General features: G+C 42.0%; 1 protein-coding gene across 1 annotated transcript in view; it reads left to right on the top strand.

Moving 5' to 3' along the window:
* Positions 1-24419, top strand: part of Col6a6 (collagen type VI alpha 6 chain) — a 139558-nt gene that overhangs the window by 26241 nt on the left and 88898 nt on the right. Inside the window, 6 exon segments of the mRNA XM_028869990.2 lie at positions 10369-10466; positions 13694-14290; positions 15736-16356; positions 17408-17968; positions 18688-19245; positions 21591-22166. Coding sequence (XP_028725823.1) covers positions 10406-10466; positions 13694-14290; positions 15736-16356; positions 17408-17968; positions 18688-19245; positions 21591-22166 — 2974 coding nt within the window. The 5' untranslated portion in view covers positions 10369-10405.

Below are 24419 nucleotides of genomic sequence, written 5' to 3'. Positions count from 1 at the left end.
ATTGGGCTTTTCTTGCTGGCAATAAACATCAATTTTTCTCTCTGTCTTTTCCCGACTTGATTGCTTGTTTCTTTTGCATAGTGAATAATGTTCCCTCATCTGAAGGTACTGGTTTTGCTGCTCCTTTGCCAGATGCCCCAGTTGCTTCTGGGTTTGACAATTGTGACTGAAGTGGCTGTAGCACCCAGGGACAGGTTTTCCTGATGGCATTTCTATTTATATTGCTGCAAACGCTGCAGCATTAGGTGGTTCTTATTATGGGAGTACTTGTAGTTTTACATGAAACTACTAGCTGGACCTGCAAGGGCTGTGCCACTCAGGAGTCTTCTTTTCACTTGAGCATTTCCTGATTTATTCTTGTTAACATATTTGAAAACACTGAAATGTCTGTGCCTTTGGGTTTTTTTTTTCTTACTATTTTAAAGTAAGTTGATGCTGTGTTTTTGTGTTATTTATTTCTAATATATCACTAATTCTTAATTAAAAATGATTGCTTCCATATCATCTATTGCCATAAATTAATAAACAAAGAGATACTGTTGCACATACCCCTAATTGTCATAAGTTTAAAATAATGATAAGTGTCAGATAGGGCTCAGCACTGAAACTCTGTCACCTTGTGGTGGGGAGAATCAACAGCCCCTCCAGAAGGCCAGCTTGACATTTTATTGTAAGACTGCAGACACCCCCCAGACTCCCTCTACCATTGGCAGACACATATCTAACAGAAATACACCCCCCAGACTCCCTCTACCATTGGTAGACAATATCTAACAGAGATACATACCCCAGATTCCCTCACCATTGGTAGACACATATCTAACAGAGATATACACAAAGAGGCTCACACAACAGTGTGTTAGCTAATGTTGTTTATAATAGAAAAAAAACCCTAATCTAACCCAAATTATTCTTACAAAAGGGACTATTCTGTATAAATACATAGACTAACACACAATAATGTAAAATGAGCAATTACAGCTTTTGTACTATAAATCAATCCCAAAATCTGTAATAATGAAAAAGGCTATAAAATAGCACGCATGGCATAAACCTATTCATTTAAAGGTGGAGACCAAATGCTTAGTACATTTTTACATGATTTACACACATGCCTCTTTATCTACTGAGACAGAAAGCACTAACAGCTGGCCGTCTAGATGAAGAATCCATATATTCCTATAGTTAGAACATTGGTTCCTGGTTCTGGGCTGGGGAGATGGGTTGGGGGTAAAATGCTTGCTATACAAGCATGAAGAACGAAGTTCTGATCCAAGAGTCCATGTGAAGCCAGGAAGAGGTGTTTCACGCCTTCATCCCAGGACTGGGAGGTAGAGAAAGGAGGACTCCTGGGGCCTGCTGGACAGCAGCCTGGTCAGTCAGTGAGCTCCAGGTTCAGTCAGAGACCTGACTCATAACACGGAGAGCCATGGAAGACGATACCTACTGTTGACTTCTGGCCTCCATATGTGCACACACATATGCACACACACACACACACACACACACACGTACACAACAACACATAAACATGTACACACAGACATGGTTCATTGCTTCATCTTGCTACTTTTCTGTAATTTTGAGACTTTCCAAAACAAAAAGACAAAAAAGAGGTCAATGGTCAGCCAACATTAATGTATGTTGTTTCAAAGTACAAGCATACAGCATTTTTAAAAAATGATTAACAAAATTTTAGATGGTGCTGCCTGAAAAGGGAGATGCTTGGAGGGAGAGGAGACTTCATGGAAGCTTCTGAAGGTGATGAACAACTTGTATTGTTCACATATAACTTTTTCCTGTATTTAATAGCCTTTTTGGATTTCCTCACTGTAGCTAAAGTTTTCCTGGTTCTGTTCAGCTCCTGTGGCCCTGTGGCTGACTGCTTGGACCTAAGTAAATACACAGAGACTTATATTACTTATAAACTGTTTGGCGGTGGTAGGCTTCTTGCTATCTAGTTCTTATATATTAAATTAACTCATTTCTATTAATCTATAAGTTGCCACGGGGCTTGTGGCTTACCAGTGCTTTACACCTTGCTTCACATGGGGGCAACTGGCAGCATCTCCTGACTCAGTTTTCCACTTCCCAGAATCATCCTCCCTGCTTATGCCGCTTATACTGGCCAATCAGCGTTTTATTCATCAATCAATCAATCAAAGCAACACATTCACAACATCCCCAGCACCTCACTATTGAGGAATATTGTTCAATGTTTTTGATGAAACTTTCAAAGGCAAGAAAAAAGTGGTCAGATTTCACATTCTCAAACTGACTTTTAAAAATTGATATTTGTGCCGGGCGGTGGTGGCGCACGCCTTTAATCCCAGCACTCGGGAGGCAGAGCCAGGCAGATCTCTGTGAGTTCGAGGCCAGCCTGGTCTCCGAAGCGAGTTCCAGGAAAGGCGCAAAGCTACACAGAGAAACCCTGTCTCGAAAAACACAAAAAAAAACAAAAAATTGATATTTGTTTAGTGTGTGTGTGTGTGTGTGTAACATCACAATGTGTGGATAGTTTTTCTTTAACCATTTTTACTGGTTGTCCTAAAGTTTATAAAATTTATTTACAACCAACCCAAACCACTTTTAGATAGCACTGTATTGCTTCATGAGTAATGGAATAACTTATAAAAACAAAATAATCCTAATCCTTTTCTATGCCCATTCTAACATAACATCATTCATTTTACATTTATATAGGCACACTGTGTTTATATCTGAGTTTATTTAATCAAATGCATCATTGTTATTGTTACTTTGAGCAAACTGTCATCTGTTAGAACAATTCTCTGGCACTTCTTTTTTGTTTTGTTTTTTTTTCATATGGATCAGAACAATGCTATTTACTTGCTGTCCTAAGAAATTCTTTTACTATTTCTTCAAAGTAGAAACTGACAGCTAATCTCTTACCACTAACACTTTCCTTCACTTCTTGTCTGAGAAACCTTTTTACCTTTTCATACATAGTGAAATGATTGATAACCAAATTAACACACCTGTAATCTTCCAAGGCTAGCCATTCTGTGTACAAAGAGGATAAAAAGTCACCAATATATTAACCACAGTCGTTGAGTTGTACATTAAACATCTAGACTCGCCCATTCTTCCCATGTGTAGATTTATATTCTTAGACTAAGGTTTTCCTATTCTTCACCAAGTACCCTCATCAGCATCTTCCTCTTCCTCCTCCCCTCCTTTTCTTTTTCTTTCTTTCTTTCTTTCTTTTTCTTTTTTCTTTCTTTTTTTTTTTTTTTAAAGATTCCTCATATAAATGAGATCATGCAGTGTTTTTCTTTCTGTGTCTGGTTATTTTTCTTAATGTAATCATCCACTGACAGTTTTTCCACAACCCCTTTTTTTGAAGAATAACTAGTATTCCTCTATATAACATTATATATAAATCCATCACACTTAAAAGTTCACCCATTGGCCTCAGTCTAAGCTGCTCTTGTATCTTGAGCTATTATGAATAATGCTGCAGTGAGCACGAGAGGGAAGATATGCCCAGGTGGTGACCTTACTCCCTTGAGTGTGTCCCAGAGGCGTCTCTGGGGTTTTCTGTTTAGCTTCCTTAGGTGTCCCTGAACTGCTTTCCATGATGGCTGTGCCAATATGTATTCCCACCAACAATGTATACAGTTTCTTTGGTCACCCAACACTTACCTCTTGTTTTGGTAGCAGCCACCCTAACAGGTGTGAGGTGACATCTCTTTTATTTTTGATGAAGATTTCTCTGAAGATCAGTGATCTCTCTCTCTCTCACACACACACACCCACACACACCCCTGATGGCCATTTTTATCATCTGGAGAAATTTCTATCCAGTACCCTGGTTCTTTTGACCTATTTTATAATCAGGTTGTTCATTCTGCTGTTACCACCAGCCTTCAGGCTCTCAGAGAGTGAATTGTGAGTTCTTTATTTTTATATTAAATTAACCCCTTACAGATATGTAATTGACAAATGCTTCCTCTCCATATGAAAGCTGTCTGTGTTCTGCTGGCTGCTGCTTCAGTTTGAAGTACTCCAATTAATTTGGTCTGCCTTTGAAGGCTGAACTTTGATGGGATAGCTAAATGTCATTGCCAAGGCCACTGTCATAATAGATTTCCCCTATGTTTTCATCTAGCCTTGTGGCTTCAGGTCTGCTACTTAGATGTATCATTTTGAGTTGACTTTTGAGTTGTATGTAGTGTGAGTAAAAGGTCCAATTTCATTGTTTATGATGTGGAGGCCCCATTTCCCCAAACAGTTTATTAGAGAGTCAATCCTTTCTTGTTCTGTCTTCTTGGTGCATTCTCCTTAACATTTTTGTGGGGAGAAAGAGTTTAAAAGAGAGAGTCTCACACTGTGGCTCAGGCTGGCCATGAAGTCGCTATGTATGCAGTCCAGGCTGACCTCAAACTTGTGGGAATTTTCCAACCTCATCTTCCCATAGTGATGGGATTATAGGTGTGAGCCATCATGCCCAGCTATTTCCTTCCCCTTTTTTTTTGGTGTGGGGTGTATAAATTGTGTATGTGTGTGTGTGTGTGTGTGTGTGTGTGTGTGTGTATGTCTGTGTGTGCCTGTCTGTGTGTGCATGCATGAAACAGCAATTTATATGACATTGGTATGCACACCTGTGTGTGAGGATGCAGCAGAGGTCACGGGCGACATTAGGTGTCCTACTCTTACTCTCCACCTCTTCCTTTGAGACATGGTCTCTCATTGAGCCTAAAGCTATGCTGGTGGCTAGTAAGTCTCCAAAATGCCAGTTCTTGTGTCTCTGCCTGCCCACACCTCATGCAAGGATTGCAGACACACGGGCGGCCATGGGTGGCCAGGATAGCAATCATGTGGGTAGCCATTGGTAACCATGTCTGTTTCATTTGTTTGTGTGGTGCTGGAGTTTAAACTTAGGTCATCATGTTTGTGTGTCAAGAACGCTAACCCACCAGGCCATCTCTCTGGTCCCTTCTTCGTCTCTGAAGGACAACTTTGTAGGATGGAGCATCCTCTCAACTTGAGATATTTTATTTGCACTCTTCTTGCTTTCATGGTGTACTGGCTGGTTTTATGTCAACTTGCCATAAGCTAGAGCCATCTGAGTGGAAGTAGCCATCTGAGTGGAAGAAGCCTCAACTGAGAAAATGCTTCCTTCTAGTAGGCAAGATGGTATTTTCATAATTAGTGATTGGTGGGGGAGGACCCAGACCATTGTGGGTGGTACCACTCTGGGCTGGTGGTCCTGGGTTCTATAAATAAAGCACGTTGAGCAAGCCATGGGGAGCAAGCCTGTAAGCAACACTCCTCCATGACCTCTGCTTCAGCTCCTGCCTCCAAGTTCCTGTCTTGCTTGAGTTCCTGTCTTGACTTCCTTTGATGATGTGGAAGCATAAGCTGAATAAACCCTTTCCTCTCCAGGCTGCTCTGGTCATGGTGTTTCATCATAGCAGTAGGAACCCTAACTAAGACACATTTTGAAAGAAAGTTACATGTGTGTTTTAATCTTTCCTCTTCTGTGAGTGAAAAAAAATTATCCCTTTGGATTCTTTCAAGGTGTCTTCTTTTTCTTTGATTCTTCTGAAGTTTGAGAAATAACATTCTAGTGTGATGTTTGGCATTTAATCTGCTTGGTGTGTTCTCTGTGATTCCTGTGACTCCCATTTAATATTTGTCACTAATTAGGGGGACATTTCACCATTTCTTTAAATATTTTTCTGTTCCTCTTTCTGTAGTCATGTGGTTCTTCGACCTCGATGTCTCCTCCTCCTCCTCTTTCTCCTCCTCTTTCTCCTCCTCCTTTCTCCTCCTCCTCCTCCTCCTTTTCCTCCTCCTCCTTCTCCTCTTTCTCCTGCTGTTTTTTCAGTTTGGGAGGTTTCTGCTGAGATAACTGCATGCTTAGAGGTTCTTTCTCTCCGGACTAGTCTAGCAAGCCCGCCCATGGCATTCTCCACTTCCGTTGCAGCGTTCTGTTTCCGGGCGGAGACACTTCTGGTCCTTCCCTGGCGTTGGAGTGTCTGATGTGTTCCTCGGCTTTTCTTGCTGCTATCTGTACTTTCAAATTCCTGGGCTAACTCCATCATCTCAGCTGTGTCTGAGTCTGGTTCAAATGTTTGCTGAGTCTCTTCAAGTTGTGATTTTGACCTTTGCGTTTTGACCTGTAATGTTCTTGAATTTATTGCACATATTCCTCAGCTCTACCTCTGTAGGGAGGGACTGACTAGCAGGAGTGGGCAGGTACTTACCTTACCATCTCCTGTGTGGATGGCTAACACACGAAGGCTCAAGGGGCTATGGATGGATATTTCCTTTTCCCCAAATAATTAGGCTTGGGGAAAATCCTAGCAGGTTGGACCTTAAGATGAACAAAATGCTCTTTTTATTGACCAGTCCTCTGAGATTTAGCCCAACTAAATTTTTCAATACTCTTTTAGTTGACTGATTTCTGATCTGAACCTTTTGTGCCTGTGTTTCTCTCGGGCTGCTTCTGTGTTTGCAGTTCCTCAGTGGACAGTTACTATCTAATGGATTTGCATTTTGACAATTCAGTCCCCGGTGCTTCATGTAGTTGAGCCCTAAAGGATTCCCAAAGTTTTTGTAATTGCTGCTGCCGTCTGCCTGCCTGTGAGTCCATCTGTCTGTTGTAGTCCTGGCATATACGAGGCAAATGTTCTACCACGGGGATATATCCCCAACCTCCCAGCTCTTTAATTTACCTTTTGTTGTTGAGACAGGTTTCTTGTTAAATTGCCCAGGCTGGCCTTAAAGTTACTCTATAGTCTAGGCAGGCCTTGAACTTGCCTCAGTGTCCCAGAGAGTTGAGATTATTGACCTACACTATCAGGTCTGCCACTGTTTTGGGCTTTTCTTTGTTTTTCTTTGATTATAGGGGTTAGATGAAAGAACACTAAACCGTGGGCCTTCTGGATGTGAGACTAGAATCCCTGCTTTGTATTGGGCACCTAGAGAAGTGGGCAGCATTGTCTAGCATCGAGTAACAGTTTAGATATGAGCAGAACCTCAATCACAAAGCTTTGGAGTTCACATTCTTTCCTCTCCGCCAAACACTTTAACACAGAAAAGTATGGATTTTACAAAGTGACAAGGTCACCTGATGACTTTGCTTGAGTATGATCAGCTTATGAAACTTTATGAGATTCTGGGAAGTGTGACGTTAACAATTAACTTGCTCGAGCATTTTCTTGAGCATCCTTGAGGCCATATTCATTCATCTCATCATGTGCCAAGGACTTATCCTGAAGCATCTTAACATAGACCTAGGGCCCCTTAGAACTTTCTCTTTCTTCCCTTTGAGTTGGGTAGGAGTAGAACCACTTGGAGGGAAGTGGTAGCGCCACTGGGGGTTAATGAGTAACCAGCCACTTGTCTTTAACACCCTGGCAAAGAGCCAATGTTTCTTGTGAAGGCACTGATGATGCACTTACTTCTGAAGAAAAAGAAAACCAGTGCTTAGAACTGATACGTCCTGTATGCCTCAGTTAAAAAACAACAACAAGCCGGGTGTTGGTGGCGCACGCCTTTAATCCCAGCACTCGGGAGGCAGAGCCAGGCGGATCTCTGTGAGTTCGAGGCCAGCCTGGTCTACAGAGTGAGATCCAGGATAGGCACCAAAACTACACAGAGAAACCCTGTCTTGAAAAACCAAACCAAACCAAAACAAAACAAAACAAACAAACAAGAAACAGAAATGAAGGTTGTCTTAATGTTGCCAATGTTGCTTCTCCATTCCCCTGGGCTCTAAATTATCTTATTTTGTAGATGTGGCCTGGATTATGAGTTGGCTCATCTTTGGCAGAAGTATCTCTTCGACTCCTGATTCCAAAAACCTCAAGAGAAGGCTTGGTCAGGTTCTGAATACTCTGGGCTTGGAGCCAACACTTGGGTGACCGAGCGAGCTTCGCAGCTGCAGTATAAGTGAGACACACTCATACCATCACTGCAGAAATTTTACAAAGACTAGAATTTTTAAAAAAAACTATTCCATATCACATAACTTACAAAAGAGCCACATTAACCTCGGCTTGCTTGATTCTGAATGGATGTAACATACCAGAATACGGATTAAAGAGAACCATACTTTTTGTGAGGCCATCAGCATGATGATGATGCTCTAGCAGTCTGGTGAACCATGCTGGGAATTCAAATTTTATGCTAATTACTCTGTCTCTCTCATTCTTTCTTCATATGTACTTAAGCAATCAGATATTTTCAAAAAACCTATGAGAGAACTCTGGTCATCTTTGGTGGCACACCAACATATTAATCACGGGCACTTGCCCATGCTTTGGTACAATAAAAATAAACCCATTATCTTTGCCTTTTTTACTTGGGACTGAAGATAGAGGCGAGCCTAAGCTTGGGCTTGAAAATCCTTTCCATTGCTTGTTTTGTCATAGTCCTACACACACACACACACACACACACACACACACACACACACACACACACGCACACACGCACACACGCACTCGCGCGCACACACAGCATTTGCTTCTTACATACACTAGTAATTCATATGCAGATGATACTTACTGTGGGCATTCTATTTTAAGGTATAGCTCCTTTAAAATGAAAAGGTTGGCTTAAAATCACTTCTTAGGAGCTGAGTTCCAGCCCACTCATTTCCACTTGGCTAGGGCTGATGATTGGCAGAGCTTCCAAAGTGTGAATTGTCTAGACTCTTGTGAAGGATTGGAACAGAGTCCCAAAGTGGAGACTACCAAGGGAGAATGGAGCAGGCAGGGAAAGAAGGATAGAATTCTTCAGTCAAGAGTCCATTTTCTGAACACGTGAAATGTGAAGCTTGAGGGAAAACCCGAAGTGGAGTGAAGTGGGTATAGCTGGTATTGTGAATACACATTTGGGTAGCAATTTAAGCTGGACACAGAAATATTATTCGTGGCTAAAAATGCATCAGCTCACTTTTTTTTAAGTGGGAAAATGATTGAAAAGGCCCTCCATGTGCACATATTTATTTGTAATGCATTCAATTCTGTTTAACTCCATGATCAGCATTCTAGGGTGGCTTTAGGTCAAGCTGGGATTGAGACCCTTGCTCTGTGTGGATCTAGGCAGATGGACACAAATTAAGTTCCTCATTCTAAGGAGTGAGACTTCCATCTTCCATCAAAACATAGCTCATGTTTCTTCTTCTCTCAGATTTAAGAATAAAGCACAAATCATTGGAATCCACCTAACTGTCCATCAACAGATGAGTGGATAATTAATGAAAATTAAATATATAAGATATATATAGAAATACTATTCAGGTCTACAGAAAAATAAAATCACAAAATTCACAGGAAAATGGGTGGACTTAAAATGTATAATATTAAGCAAGGTCACACAGCCTTAGAAAAATAACTTCATGCTCTCTTTGTATGCAGAATTTAGCCAATAATGTGTGTGTGTGTATATATATATATAAACAAATATACTTGTGGGTACAGTTTAACATGAAGAAAAGAAAACAAGAAAGACAGATATAAGGGTTTGAAGAAGGACTGAATGCAGGTTTTGGACACCAGTTTTGAAAGGATATAATTGTTTTCCTAGTTCTAATTTTGTCATGAAATTTTGTTTTTGGTTGTAGGTAAGTGTGCAAGATACATTCAATAGTGAAAGTACAAACTCCAGTATGAAGCTGCAAAGCTTCTGTTCCAAATGTCTAACTGTATTGAGTTGTATAGTCTTTGGATGTGGTTAATTTCAGTGTGTGATTTTTTTCATTTGCAAATTTTTAAATATATAATCTAAAATTAAAAATTAAAAAAAAAGAATATATAGAGAAAAAATAGCTGCACGTGGTGGTGCATCTAATCTCTGGAGTCAGAGACAGGGAGATCCGAGTTCAAGGTCTACCTGTTTCAAATAAATAAATAAATAAATAAATAAATAAATAAATAAATAAATGGCGATCATTATCTATGTAACTAGGGAGGGAGAGGGGAAATCAGGATTTTTAACTCATACCCACAATACAAATGGTTTACTATGAAACACACCTGTACGTTCATGTTGGGAGATTTAGCAGCTTTAGACCATATCACAATGAACAGTGCCCTGTCATGGCGGGAGCAGACAGGGTGCACTGGTTCATGGGAACCGACCAAGGGCAACAATGTATCCACTGACTGTTCAATGTCTCGTTTCCTCAAGGTCTGAGGACCAGGAAAGCATACCTCTAAGGAAGCTTCATTTTCCTCCCAGGCACCTCACAGACTAGACGGCCAGAGAACCTTTCTTATCCCTCACACCCATTTCACACCAAGTTTATTATATAATTTTGTCTGCAGTCATCTCTGTGAGTCCTGATTCACAAATAATGTTCAAATGATTTTCTATGTTTTCCTTTTTTAGATTTAATGTTGGGGATTTTTCAGCCTAGAACCTGAAAATGCTGCTGATTTTGTTCCTGACAGTGATTTGTTTCCGTGTTTGTGTGAACCAAGATTCTGGTAAGAAGAAATGGAAATAGTTCCTTTTCATAATTATATATATATATATATATATATATATATGTGTGTAGCTAGAGTTTTTCTGCTTGCCACAGTCAGGACAAATCTTTGTCACCGCCAGTCCACAGCCGCTCAGACCCAACCAAGTAAACACAGAGACTTATATAGCTTACAAACTGTATGGCGTGCAGGCTTCTTGTTAACTATTCTTATATCTTAAAGTAACGCATTTCTACAAATCTATACTCGCCACGTGGCTGGTGGCTTATCGGCGTCTTCACATGCTGCTGGTCATGGCGGCGGCTGCAGCCAGTCCTTCTGCCTTCCTGTCCTTTTATTTCTCCTCTCTGTTAGTCCCGCCTATCCTTCCTGCCTAGCCACAGCCGATCAGGTTTTATTTATTAACCAATCAGAACAACTTGACATACAGACCATCCCCCAGCACAGCCAAGTGCAGACCATCTCAGACACCTGCACTCAGGCCCATGGTCCTAATCATCCTCTATACGGACCTGCTGGGTAACGCCACAAGGAACCAAGAAGGGCTCCACAGGACATACATTAACATCCCACAGCATATATGCACTGAATAGCTAGTAAAGAGTGTAGGTTGTTTACGTTAGGATATTCGCTTCACACTGCTTGGTTTCAGTGGTAGTGAGGATGGGGGCCAAGGTTTTTGTCTTTTTGGGTTACCCTGTATTCTTTGGAAATCTTGAGCTACTGATACAATCTATGAAAGCTATAATTCTGTCCTTAATTCGCCTACTCTAGGTTCCTTGGGAATTCTGTTGTTAGATTAAGCACTGGAAAATTCAGTATGTCTTTAATTATCTTGACTAGAAATGCTGCTTTGGCTAAATGTGTAAATTTTGCCGCAGCTGCAGCATGTTGGACTGTTGCTTATAAAGGCATGCCTGTGTTTACCCTGGAGAAAAGAGCTCCTAGCTGTCACTGTCAGTAATTTTGGTCAGTAACTCAGGTCCAGTGAAATGAAGTTCAAAACATCCTCTGCCGCCTCCTCCAGCCCTGCTTAAGAAGTTGATGTATGTGGGCCAACTCACATCCAGGACCACCTACACTGGCTTTCATAGCTTTCACTAGGATTCTGACCTTGAAACAAGTTTAGTGGATATAAACTAGACATAGCCCCTTAAAATATCATCATTTGATGCCTCTCTGAGCCTTAAGCTTTTAAAGATCTCCACCCCCTACCCATAATTTCATGGCTTAGACATAACAAAGGACCTGGAACTGTCGCATTGCTAATCAGCCACATGTCTGTCCTACACAAGATAAAGGAGCTTCTGCATGAGTAGAAAGGTCACTGATAGTCATACATCAAGCTACCCTGAGCAGGGCTCTCTGAACTACCCAGCCGTCCCTTGGAAGAAGATCCTGACTGGCCCTCTGCTCATTCTCCCCCTGAATGTTGCTGGCTGTGTGATTAAGGGTAGAGTCTCAGATTGCTGGGAGTGAGGTCACTTAAAGAGTGAGAAAGGACCTATTTATCTTCTGAGCTTTGGTCAGATGCTCACAGAGATCGAATGATGGAGGCCAGAGCTAGTTTCCTAGCAATGGAAGAAAAAACCCAGGAGTTATTATGACTTGATAGCAATTTATCTAGTAACCATTTGTGATGAAATCTTAAACTGAGGAGATAACCTGGGTATTTGCTAATCAAGCCTCTTTATTTTGAAGTAGAGGAGACAGTCTTGTGCATATTGAATGCCTTGATAATGCTCATAGAATTAGCTGGTGATAGGCAGGCTTATCACTTAATCCAACTGCACTGCATTTTCTCTGATAACACACACACAACTTCTCCATCTGCCTTTATGATAAAGTAGTGGAAGTTCAGAGATCAGACAAGCAGCCTCAGTAAATGAAACTAGTCTGGACTCTGATTTTCTAGAAAATAAAAATATAATTCCAGAGCCTAGCATAGTGATGAGCACATGCCTGTAATTCTAGCACTTGGGAGGTGCTGGTAGGAGATCAAGAGTTCAAAGCCAACCTGGGATATATAAGACTATGCCATTCATGTATATGTATGTATATACACATATACACACATATATGTGTGTATGTGTGCATAATATATATTATACACATATAATTTATGTGCTATTTATATATAGTTGAATTGATTGTATATTATAATGATAGTACATGATATATGTATATATAATACTAAAGTCCTATACAACTAGTAAACAAATTGTTAAAGATTTTTATATTCCAACACAAAATAAGTTTTTAATTGAAACCAAGATTAATCCCATTTCTCACCTCATTCTTTGCTGCTATCATATTTCATGTATAAGAAAATAAATTTGTCAATCTTAATGCTCATTCATATGACTTGCTGAATATATTATAAATAACTTTCCCACAGATTAAGAAAATCCTGAGTATTTGAGATATCTTAAACTTCATCAATTCAACACTTTATAATACAAAAATGATGTTTACCAATCGATCAGATAACCTAAGGCATTGCTTAAGTAAGAATCACAATGAAAGACTTTCAGGTTTCGTCATTCAAACCAATTTGAAGGAGTCTGATGTTTTTATTCTTTACTCTTTGGGGGACACCACCTAGCTCCAAAATAAATACATGGAGTCTTATTCTTACTTCAGAATGCCTGGCCTTTGCTTGGCTTATTTCTAGCCAGATTTTCTTAAATTTTCTTATCTATTTCTATATACCTTTCTTTCCTTCTTACCCGTGGCTGGTTGTGTAGCTCAGTGGCTGGCCCCTTGAGTTATCTTCCTCCTCTTGCTCCTTGATCTTTTTTCTCTTTCTTCTTCTATTTATCCTCTCTGCCTGCCAGCCCTGCCTATCCTCTGTCCTGCCTTGCTATTGGCCATTCAGCTCTTTATTAGACCAGTCAGGTATTTTAGCAGGCAAAGTAACACAGCTTCACAGAGTTAAACAAATGCAACATGAAAGAATGAAATACATCTTTGCATCATTAATGTTCCACAGCATAAACAAATATAACACATTTTCAACTAATATTCTACAACAGTCTGATTCAAATGAAAACTTTCAGTGTATGCATGTGTATGTTTAATGCCAACTGTGTGTGTATGTGTATATATATGTATATATATATGTGCGTGTGTATACACAGTTGGCATTAAACACACACACACACACAGTTGGCATTAAACAGGGCAGACAATTTCTAAAACTTTTGGCTCTGTTTATGACTTTATAGGCCCCGAGTATGCAGATGTGGTGTTTCTGGTGGACAGCTCAGATCACCTAGGGATGAAGTCCTTTCCTCATGTGAGAACTTTCCTCAACAAGCTGATCAGCAGCCTCCCCATCGAGGCCGACAAGTACCGTGTGGCCCTGGCTCAGTACAGCGATGCTCTCCACAACGAGTTCCAGCTGGGCACCTTCAAGAACAGGAACCCCATGCTGAACCACCTGAAGAAGAACTTCGGGTTCATCGGTGGGTCCCTGAAGATAGGGAACGCCCTGCGAGAGGCTCACAGGACCTATTTCTCTGCATCCACAAATGGAAGAGACAAGAAACAGTTCCCCCCAATCCTGGTGGTGCTGGCTTCAGCCGAGTCTGAGGATGATGTGGAAGAGGCTTCGAAAGCCCTGCGGGAAGATGGGGTGAAAATCATCTCAGTGGGGATGCAGGAGGCTTCTGAGGAAAACCTGAAGGCCATGGCCACATCCCAGTTCCATTTCAACCTCAGGACTGTCAGAGACCTCAGTTTGTTTGCCCCAAACATGACGCAGATCATCAAGGACGTGACTAAGTACAGGGAAGGAATGGCTGATGACATTATTGTAGAAGGTGGGTGTCCTTGCTTTATGTTGCTGTGATAAAACACTGACCAAAAGCAACTTGGGGAGAGAGGGTTTATTTTAGTTTCCAGGTTTCCAGTCCATTGTGGAGAGATGCCAGGATGAGCATTCAGTCAAGAACTGAAGCAGAGGCCATGGATGAACACTGCTTGCTGGCTTGCTCTCTCTGGCTTACTCATCTACCGCTCTTATATACTCCTACTTGCCTAGGGATGGTACCTCCCACAGTGGGCTGGGCCCTCCTACATCAATTAGTGGTCAAGGAAACACTTCATAGACAAGCCTACAGGCCAATCTCATAGAGGCGGTTCTTCTAAGTGTGTCAAATTGATAACAAATCTTAATCAGGACAGTGGGCTGAGGCTATATGCATAGGACCAATATCAATATGATTTTGAAAAACAAATATGGGAAGAGGATTAAAATCCTGTGAATATCCCTTTCCTCCAATACATTTTCAGGTATTAAATATCTCAGCATGTTCAAGAAGATCCAGTGATTGTGGCTAATTAAAAAAAATAATAAATCCCATAGGGCTTAGTTTTCTATGGCATATTTAGCTCCGGACCTTTTAAAATCCTGCAGCACACTCTCCTTGCCACCCAGATTCCCTCTCAGCCACCTCCCTGGGTGGTTCTTGCTACTGTTTTATTACTGGCTCACTAAAAACAAATTTGCTCCTGGAGAAACCTTCAGCTTCTGAAACTACATAAAGAAACAAATGGCAAGGCTGAAGCCAGCCTCTGATGACCCAAATCCTGTTCTGAAGCAAAGAACTAAAATGATATGGCTGCTCCAGTGCCAGGCAGTCATGTGTAGCCAGAGCAGGGTCAAGTCTCCTGATTTCCAGTCAGGTAACATACACCCCACATTGCCTATTCCACTGTTTGATTCTGAACTAGTTTCTGAGTTCTTCAGTCTGTCCTCTTGGTTAAATCAGTTTGAGATGACCTATTGATAATACAGAATAGGTTTTTTTTGGTGGTAACTTATAAAAATATGAATCTTTACTACTAATGTCTTTCCCAAATAATTGAAAGTGCAAGTGCGCCCATTATCATCTTTGCATTATTTAGAGCTGTTGAATATAGTGGAGGTGATACTTAAATGTTTTCCACATTTAATAGCTAGTCTTCATTGGATGAATTTTATGTACTAATCTCCATACTAAGTATATTATCTCATTTAATACCTATGCCAACTCTGTAAGGTAAACATGATATCTCATTTTACAGATGAGGGAATTGAAGCTGGGAGCTTAGCTGAGATCCAGTCTTTGAACCGGGTCCCTCCCCTCTCAGCCTCACAATCATGTCATACCTTCTTTAAGTACACAGCTGAGTTCTGGTGTGTGTTCTGCATGTCTTATGATGCTCAGCCGAAGTGCCAACCCTCCTGTTACAACCATGCTCATTCATCCCTTTCCCTCCACAGCTTGCCAAGGCCCTTCTGTAGCTGATGTCGTGTTCCTGTTGGATATGGCCATTAATGGCAGCCAGGAGAACCTTGACCATCTCAAAGCATTCCTGGAAGAAAGTGTCTCTGCCCTCGACATCAAGGAAAACTGTATGAGGGTTGGTCTGGTGGCCTACAGCAACGAGACGAGGGTGATCAGCTCCCTGGGCATGGGTATCAATAAGACAGAGGTCCTGCAGCACATACAGGACCTGTCTCCCCGTGTAGGGCAGGCCTACACCGGGGCTGCCCTCAGAAAGACCAGGAAGGAAGTCTTCAGTGCACAGAGGGGCAGCCGCAAGAACCAAGGGGTGCCTCAGATTGCTGTACTGGTGACCCACAGAGCTTCGGAGGACAATGTGACCAAGGCAGCCGTCAACCTCAGGCGTGAGGGAGTGACCATCTTTACCATGGGCATAGAGGGGGCCAGCCCAGACCAACTGGAGAAAATTGCATCTTACCCTGCAGAGCGGTTTGCCTCCAAACTGAGCGACTTCTCCGAGCTGGCCACCCACAATCAGACATTCCTGAAGAAGCTGCGGAAGCAAATCACACACACCGTCTCTGTCTTCTCAGAGCGGACCGAGACCCTCAAATCTGGTAAAGCCTTACTCAGAGAAGGCCACTCTACAGCCTTCTTTATTCTCACCTTTTGAGTGTTGTCTATAAAGAAGGGACTTGGGGGCTCTGAGGCAGGGAGCAGAATGAATTCCTAATTTTAAGTTTAGCTAGATACTGGGAAGTACAGCTTGGAGGACACTAAAATCTACGGAAGTGTGAGCACGGGCACGCAAAGGGGGTTTCCTCTTTAGCGTGGCTTTAATTGGCTGGTTACTTCAACATGTCCTGGAATCATCATTTCTGTCTCCTCCTCCTCCTGCTGATTTTCATTCTTTGCCTCACCAGGTCCCCTGATCTCTCCTATACTGTACTCTTACTTACTTTTCTCTTCCTTTAACCCCCGGGGCCAAATTAGAGAATAAATGCTAAACATGACTTACGTGGAAGACAAATTAAGTAACAATCTATTGCCTGCAAGTTTAGAGAGAGAAGGGTCTATATATTTGCATGTACGTGATGTTTGTTTTATACATATGCACGTACACACCCATGGATGCTCTATAAATATTTTCATATCTGTGTATATGTAAGCATATTTGTATATATAGTGCAACAATTATAGTTTACTTACTGTGTCACTGTATCTCACACTCAAGGTCATTGACAACATCCCTACTAGATCTCGGGACTAGGAGTGGACAAGAAGTAAACAGTTTTTTCTAGATTGTAGGAAAGAGAACTCACATACTCACAGCACCTTGTTACACACCATCTATTCCACAGCATATCACTTTCCTCTGATTATTACTAATGGAGAAAAGCAGCTTGCAAAGGACAATTTCTAGTTTTCCTATATATAAGTATTTATCCTTATCCACAGCAGAGAATTAGGGTTCAGTCTCAAACTGTCAGAAGCAATTCATTTCACCTGACTAATGCTTAGCCCCCATCCCAAGCTAGGAAAGCAAGTCTTTGATGCCCAGAAGCCATCCTCATGTTTCTTCTGAAGGGGCTTCTCCTTCCTATCTGCACTCATTTCTCTTTTACATTTGCCCTGCATGATACATTGAACTTTCTGGTTCTGTTTTAGCCTGTGTGGACACAGAGGAAGCTGATATCTATCTGCTCATTGATGGTTCAGGGAACACCCAGCCCACAGACTTCCATGAAATGAAGACCTTCCTGTCAGAGGTGGTGGGCATGTTCAACATTGCTCCTCACAAAGTACGGGTCGGGGCCGTGCAGTACGCCGACACCTGGGACTTGGAATTTGAGATCAGTAAATACACCAGCAAGCCTGACTTGGGAAAGGCCATTGAGAACATCAGGCAGTTGGGTGGGAACCCCAATACAGGTGCAGCCCTGAACTTCACCCTGAAGCTGTTGCAAAAGGCAAAGAAGCAGCGAGGAAACAAAGTGCCATGTCACCTTGTCGTTCTGACGAATGGCATGTCCCGGGACAGTGTCCTGGAGCCTGCACACAGGCTGAGAGAGGAAAACATCCGTGTTTATGCTATCGGAGTCAAGGAAGCCAACCAAACTCAGCTTCGGGAGATAGCGGGAGAGGAAAAGCGAGTTTACTACGTGCATGAGTTCGATGCCTTGAGGGACATAAGGAACCAGGTGGTTCAAGAGATCTGTGCTGAAGAAGGTAGGGATGATTCGGCTTGACCTTTAGACAGCAGCTCACAAAGGGACACTGTTAGTTGGGGGTGACACACATTGCTAAGTTGAGATTATTGACCTGTGTGATTATATTTTCTCTCCAGAACAGAGAAAAAACTCCATGGTAGTGTAAGTTAATATCTGAAGAATGACAGAGGTATTTGGAGGGATTCTCTTTAATGAAGCCCTGCTAGGTTATATGATGAAGTGTCGTGTGTATAATACAAGCAAAGGTGTTCTGACATAGAGGAGCATGGCCAACTGATTGACATTTCATTTTATTAATGAACTTGTACAAGTTTCTCTAGAGCACTAAATCAGTAGTTCCCACTCTGGGTTTTCACTCTCTAAGGATATTTGGTAATTTGTAGAGACATTTTTGGTGTTTCAAGCAGGAAGCTTTCTTGGCATCTACTGAATGAATGAAAACCCAGCTATTTGCTAGCCATCTTACAGATCGACATTCAGAGCACTACTACAGTAAAAATGACCTGACCCCTGATGGTGCTGATGTTGAGATCCTTAATTACCAAGGAACAGAATAGTCTTGGCTTTTATTGCTTGCAATGCTTTATTTACCTATCTTTATGATGCACACACTGAGCTTGAACATAGAATTATTTGTGATTTGGGTTTTCCCGTGAACTCTTAATTTTTTTTTTATATGCAACAATGTGAATAAACATCCCATTTCCTCCCACACAGCCTGCAGAGACATGAAAGCAGACATCATGTTTCTGGTAGACAGTTCTGGCAGCATAGGACCTGAAAACTTCAGCAAGATGAAGATGTTTATGAAGAACCTAGTGAGCAAATCCCAGATTGGGCCAGACCGGGTTCAAATTGGCGTGGTCCAGTTCAGCCATGAGAACAAGGAGGAGTTTCAGTTCAACACATTCAAGTCCCAAAGTGACATTTCCGATGCCATCGACCGAATGACTCTCATTGGAGAAACAACCTTGACAGGCAGTGCCCTGACCTTTGTGTCCCAGTACTTCAGTCCTGACAAGGGGGCCCGGCCCAACGTCAGGAAGTTCCTCATTCTCATTACCGACGGTGAGGCTCAGGACATAGTAAGGGACCCAGCAGTCGCACTTCGGAGAGAAGGTGTGATCATCTACTCTGTAGGAGTATTTGGCTCCAATGTCACCCAGCTCGAGGAGATCAGTGGGAAACGAGAGATGGTTTTCTATGTTGAGAATTTTGACATTCTGCAGCATATTGAAGATGCCCTCGTTCTGGGAATATGCAGTCCCCGTGAAGGTAAGCATGGGCACAGTCAGAACAGGGGCCACCAGATACTTGAACTAAATAGAGCTGTATTCAAATGCTGTCAGCTTCTTAACTGAACTGTTTGTTTTAGTGTCTTTGACATTTTGAGTTAAATGGTAGAAGCTGGGTGTGGTAGTTCATGCCTGTAATCCCAGTATACAAGCTGAGACAGGAAAATGGCTGTGAGTTCAAAGTCAGCCTGGCCTACAATAATGAGTTTCAGGCTAGTCTGGAGTACAGAGTAAGATCTTGGCTCAATGCTTCCTGACTCCCATCAAAGAAAAATAAATAAATCCACAAATGAATGATTTTGGCCTACCTAACTTTGCTATTTGCAGACAAATAATAGTCCTAATGTGATTAACTACTTCTTTAAGAGAAACAATCACCAAGGCCTTATGCCAGGGTCCCTGGAAGGAGTGGACTTGTCAAGAGCTCTTGTGTGATCTACTGAGGAAGTGCTTCAAGGAAGGGAGGAAGGAAAGAAAAACAGAAGAGGTGGGAGCTACACAAGGCAGTCACTTCAGCTGTGAGCTTAGTTTCAGCATGACCCCATGCACAATGTGAGAACATGAATCCTCCCACTGTTGGCCCAGCATTCCAATGAGGGGCCCAGCCTCGTATGTCCTGTGCCATTAGGCCACATGTGGGCTACTGACGCAATTGGTAGAAGAACATCACTTCCTGAGCAGAAAGACATGTTTGGCTTAGCATCTATTGATCAAATGAAGTGTTTATAAAAAAAAAAAAAAAAAAAAAAAAAACTGTCTACTAAATCCCACAAAACATGACTGTACTAAGTGAACTTGAGCAATAGATGCTTCCAGAGAAGTGAAGGGCATACCCTTCCTATAATACTGCAGAGTAATGGGCAAACCAAAGCTCCAGGGTATAGATGCAGCTTAGTGGTAGAGCTCTCTCAAGGTCACGGACTGAACCCCAGTATCTCACTTCCCCCCAAAACTAACAGAATACCAACAAATATAAGTGACTAAAGTGTTCTGTGACCCCTGGATTTAATGACAGAAGCATTCTGAAAATTCACTCTGAAGAAAAGATATTTTCAGACTTTCAAGGGAGAAGAGACATTGTCTCGTTGTTCTAGCAGCGGTTATGTTCAAATCCCCTTGTGGAGTTTGGCGGCTGTCATCTGTATTTGGTAGAAGGAGGACTACATCTGGTTTTTGTTCTCTGGCAATGCCATCCATACTAAGTATAAGTTCTTTGAAGGGCTCCAATGCTGAGCAAACATCCCCCTGAGTTCCTGAGTAATCTAAGTAATCTTCACAGCCAGCAGGCAGCTGGAGGGACCCAGTTCTTCAGTGGAGTCAGCCTTTCCCAGGAATTTGATTTTGGCTCTGTACACATGGCCTCCAGTCAGTGTTGAGTACATTGGCTCTTGTGTTTTCAACAGTCCACCACACGGCTGGCAAGTGGCTCACAAAAGATGGAAATGTGAAAGCCAACTGGGCATTGGGGGAGTACTTTCTCACAGTTCTGTTTCTCAAGAATGGATGAGCTAACAAACATTTGGATTGTACTTTTTCTAAGACCCAGAGACAGCGTGTACTACCAATATAAAGTCCAAATGACCATCTTAGGACTCTACTTCTCCAGAAAGGATGAGTTAAGCCCTAGAACTCACAGTTGGATGTGATCCTTTAGATGAACTAGAAATTAGGACTCTCCTGCTCTTCTTTGCCATAGCGCTGACCTCAGGCTTCACAAGTTCACGGGAGTGTCATATTAGGACAGCTCACTTAAGCGAAATGAGAGCTGGCCTACTTTTTATGATGAGTCCTAATAATGGAACTAAATATTTCAAGGAAGTCAAAAAGGAAGAAAACGTAGGCTCAGAAACCAGCCAACATGGAGTCATGATGAAAATGTAGAGTTACTAAATTCTTTTTTTCTTTTGTCTTGCCCATGGATCCTAAGAAGATCTCAAGATCCCCATAACTTAAAAATAAACGTGGATAAGTAAAATCATATGCAGAAGGGACCATTTATATGAGAAAATTTATACAGAGTTCTATTTTTTTTTTTTTAGTCTAAAGGTTGAGATTCTACTCCTGATGGTCTTGGTGGTCTTGGGATGGCCATTCCATCTCCTCTTCTCTCTGTAGTAGGTTTTACTCCATGCTTGCCTTGCTCTAAGAGCTCACCGGAGTGTTGCTAAGTACTGGCAGCACAAGCATGCAGGTATCTCTGTTATCCAGAGAGTCAACATCTGATGCATAGTGTGTTCCTACAGAGAGAAAACACCAGCCATGTAAATGGAAGTTGGGGGACCCAACTTCCCACCCTGAATCTCAAATGTTTTCTTTTCTTTTCAGAATGCAAGCGGATTGAAGTTCTGGATGTTGTGTTTGTCATCGATAGCTCTGGCAGCATTGACTATCAAGAATATAACATCATGAAGGACTTCATGATTGGCCTGGTGAAAAAAGCTGACGTGGGCAAGAATCAGGTCCGGTTCGGAGCTCTGAAATATGCTGATGACCCGGAAGTGCTGTTTTATCTGGATGAACTTGGCACAAAGTGGGAGGTGATTTCAGTGCTCCAGAATGACCAGCCCATGGGGGGTAACACTTACACTGCTGAGGCCCTGGCCTTCTCAGATCACATGTTCACCGAAGCCCGGGGCAGCCGTCTGCACAAGGGAGTCCCCCAAGTCCTCATTGTGATCACCGATGGAGAGTCTCATGATGCCGAGAAGCTCAACGCCACCGCCAAGGCCCTGAGGGACAAAGGCATCCTCGTCCTGGCTGTGGGGATCGCCGGTGCCAACAGCTGGGAGCTGTTAGCCATGGCAGGGTCAAGTGACAAGTATTACTTCGTAGAGACGTTTGGAGGCCTGAAGGGGATATTTTCTGACGTGTCAGCTAGTGTCTGTAACTCTTCAAAAGTTGGTAAGGGCTATCAATTAAGTTTTTCCTAATTTTTAAAAATAGAACCAAATGAGACACCAACCAGTCACATTTGGGAGTGAGTTTTCCTGGGAGAAGAGAAGGAACCAAAATTATGAAGTGACTTTCCTACTGTATAGACTCTCAGAGTCTGACAGGCCTTCAAAGTATTTCATTTATCCTCTCCCCTAAGAGAAAAACATTTGGAAACACTTTGACTTTCTCCCACCTGGACTCTTCTGACACTGGGAACTCTGCTGTTTTTGAAAAGACTTTATTTATTAGAACATGGGTTTACTTAGATGTCTTTTTAGGAAGTCAAACTCTGCCTCTTTGTAAGGGCCATCATCCATTACCTGAAATTGTTCTCTCCTCTAAGCCAAACAGCCCTAGCTTCTCCTTGCTTTTGTTTATGGTCCAAGTTCACTGAAAAAGCAGACTTGGGTATTAACCAGTCCAGTCCAGTCTCCGAGGGCTCCGTGATAGAGAGCAGCTGGCTTTCCTTTGCCCATCGTTCCATGGGGCAACTAGAGATGGCGTGACTGTGTGCGGGTGTGCACGCTCGTTGTTCATTCATTCAGCTGTCATTGACACTTTCTATCCTGCTAGGCATGGTACTGCTTCCCTACAGTCCTAGCACTTGGCAGCCTGAGGCAGTTTGAGGCCATCCTAGGCTACACTGAGTTCCAAGCTAGGCCTGCTATATCATGTGACCCTGCTCACCTCCTTCCCCCCAAAAAAGTATGAAAGAAAGCCTTAGCCTTTTTTTAAAGATCTTTCTTAGGAAGAGACAGAATTTGCTTTTCAAAAAGGAAGACTAGTAATTTTGTGCTTATAAAATAAATAATAAAAAATATTTTTTTTATTAGAGGGATTGCTGTTGGTCCACAATTCCAAAATGTTGAATGCAGTTCTTTTTTCAAAATTATTTAACTTTTCTGGGTTGGCTTGTTGGTTTTGTTATGAGCTTTGCCTTCTTAGAATGTAGCCACTAGCTTTTTCTCTGGCAAACTAACAATCTTTCTATCTGTTATTAGGAACGAGGACAAATCTTTGCTCCCTTGTTGGCAAATGCCTAAAATTTGATCTGCCCTTCTCTTATCCTCTGTGAAAGTTGACAACTGCATTTTTGGACTGAAACTTCTCCACTGAGCCAGAAAGGCTACTAGATATGAATCTGAAGCAGAGGAGTGTAATGAGTTCATCTTTTCCTGAAGGGTCTATTTGCCATATCTGCTTTTCTCCCTCTAGTCTGTAGGAAATCTGCCACCATTAGCCTTTTCTGAGACTACACTGAGAATGAGGTTGAGGCTGAGGAGATGGCTTAGGGAATGAGAACACTTGCTGTGGAAGCCTGAGAAACAGTTCAAATCTTCAGCACCATTGTAAAAAGCTGGTTGTGCCTGTAAGCCTTGCTCCATGGGGGAGCTGACACAGGAGGGTCTCTGAGGCTTCCATGGCTGCCAAGCCTAGCTCCAGTTCCAGTGAGAGCCTGTCTTAAGAGATGAAGGTGGAGAGAATAAATTAGAACGGCTGGTATCCCCTCTGGCCTTCATGCATGGGTGTACACACCTACACACCTATGCACTAATGTACAATACATACACACACACACACACACACACACACACACACACAAAATTTAAAAAATTAAGTTGGGTCAGTGTTGAGAACCCTGGGAATTCAAGGAAGTGATAGGACTTAGCAGAAGGCTGACAGATACAGATGTGTGTGCTAGGCATTATCTACTAGCTGTAGTGCAAATTCTAATTGGTCTTAATAATAAAAACCCAGAGCCCTACAATTAGCAGTGGCCTCTTTTGTTACTTGTTTTGTATTTGTTACAATAATGCAACAAAATAATCTCTGATTGTACTGTATCATGTGCTCAAAACCACTTTTTCTTAAGTTAGTGTTTTTGCCTACATGCACCAGAGAGGGGAGGCTGATAGAAGAGGAAAGTCAGATGGAGAGCAGAAAGCATGCTTTTAACAATTCACCCTAATAAACCAGAAAAAAAAATTTTATTGGGCCAACTGGACCAGAGAGACCAAGTCAATAATATAGACCATCCGCTTCTATTAAATCTCTGTGCGAATACATGTTAATGTTGTTTGCTGTGCTACTGCTGTCCTCAGCCTTCTGGAAAGGTTAGGCTGAGGCTGCAGATGATGAGAGAAACTTTTGTGTGGTTCTCCTGTCACTTCTCTGGCATGTCCAAACAAAATGGCATGAGACCAAATGGACAGAGCCAAG

This window comes from Peromyscus leucopus, chromosome 7 (genome assembly GCF_004664715.2).
Source record: "Peromyscus leucopus breed LL Stock chromosome 7, UCI_PerLeu_2.1, whole genome shotgun sequence".
Taxonomy (NCBI): Eukaryota; Metazoa; Chordata; class Mammalia; order Rodentia; family Cricetidae; genus Peromyscus; species Peromyscus leucopus.
The sequence above is the reverse complement of the archived record's forward strand: the minus strand, read 5'-3'. Positions and strand labels throughout refer to the sequence as shown.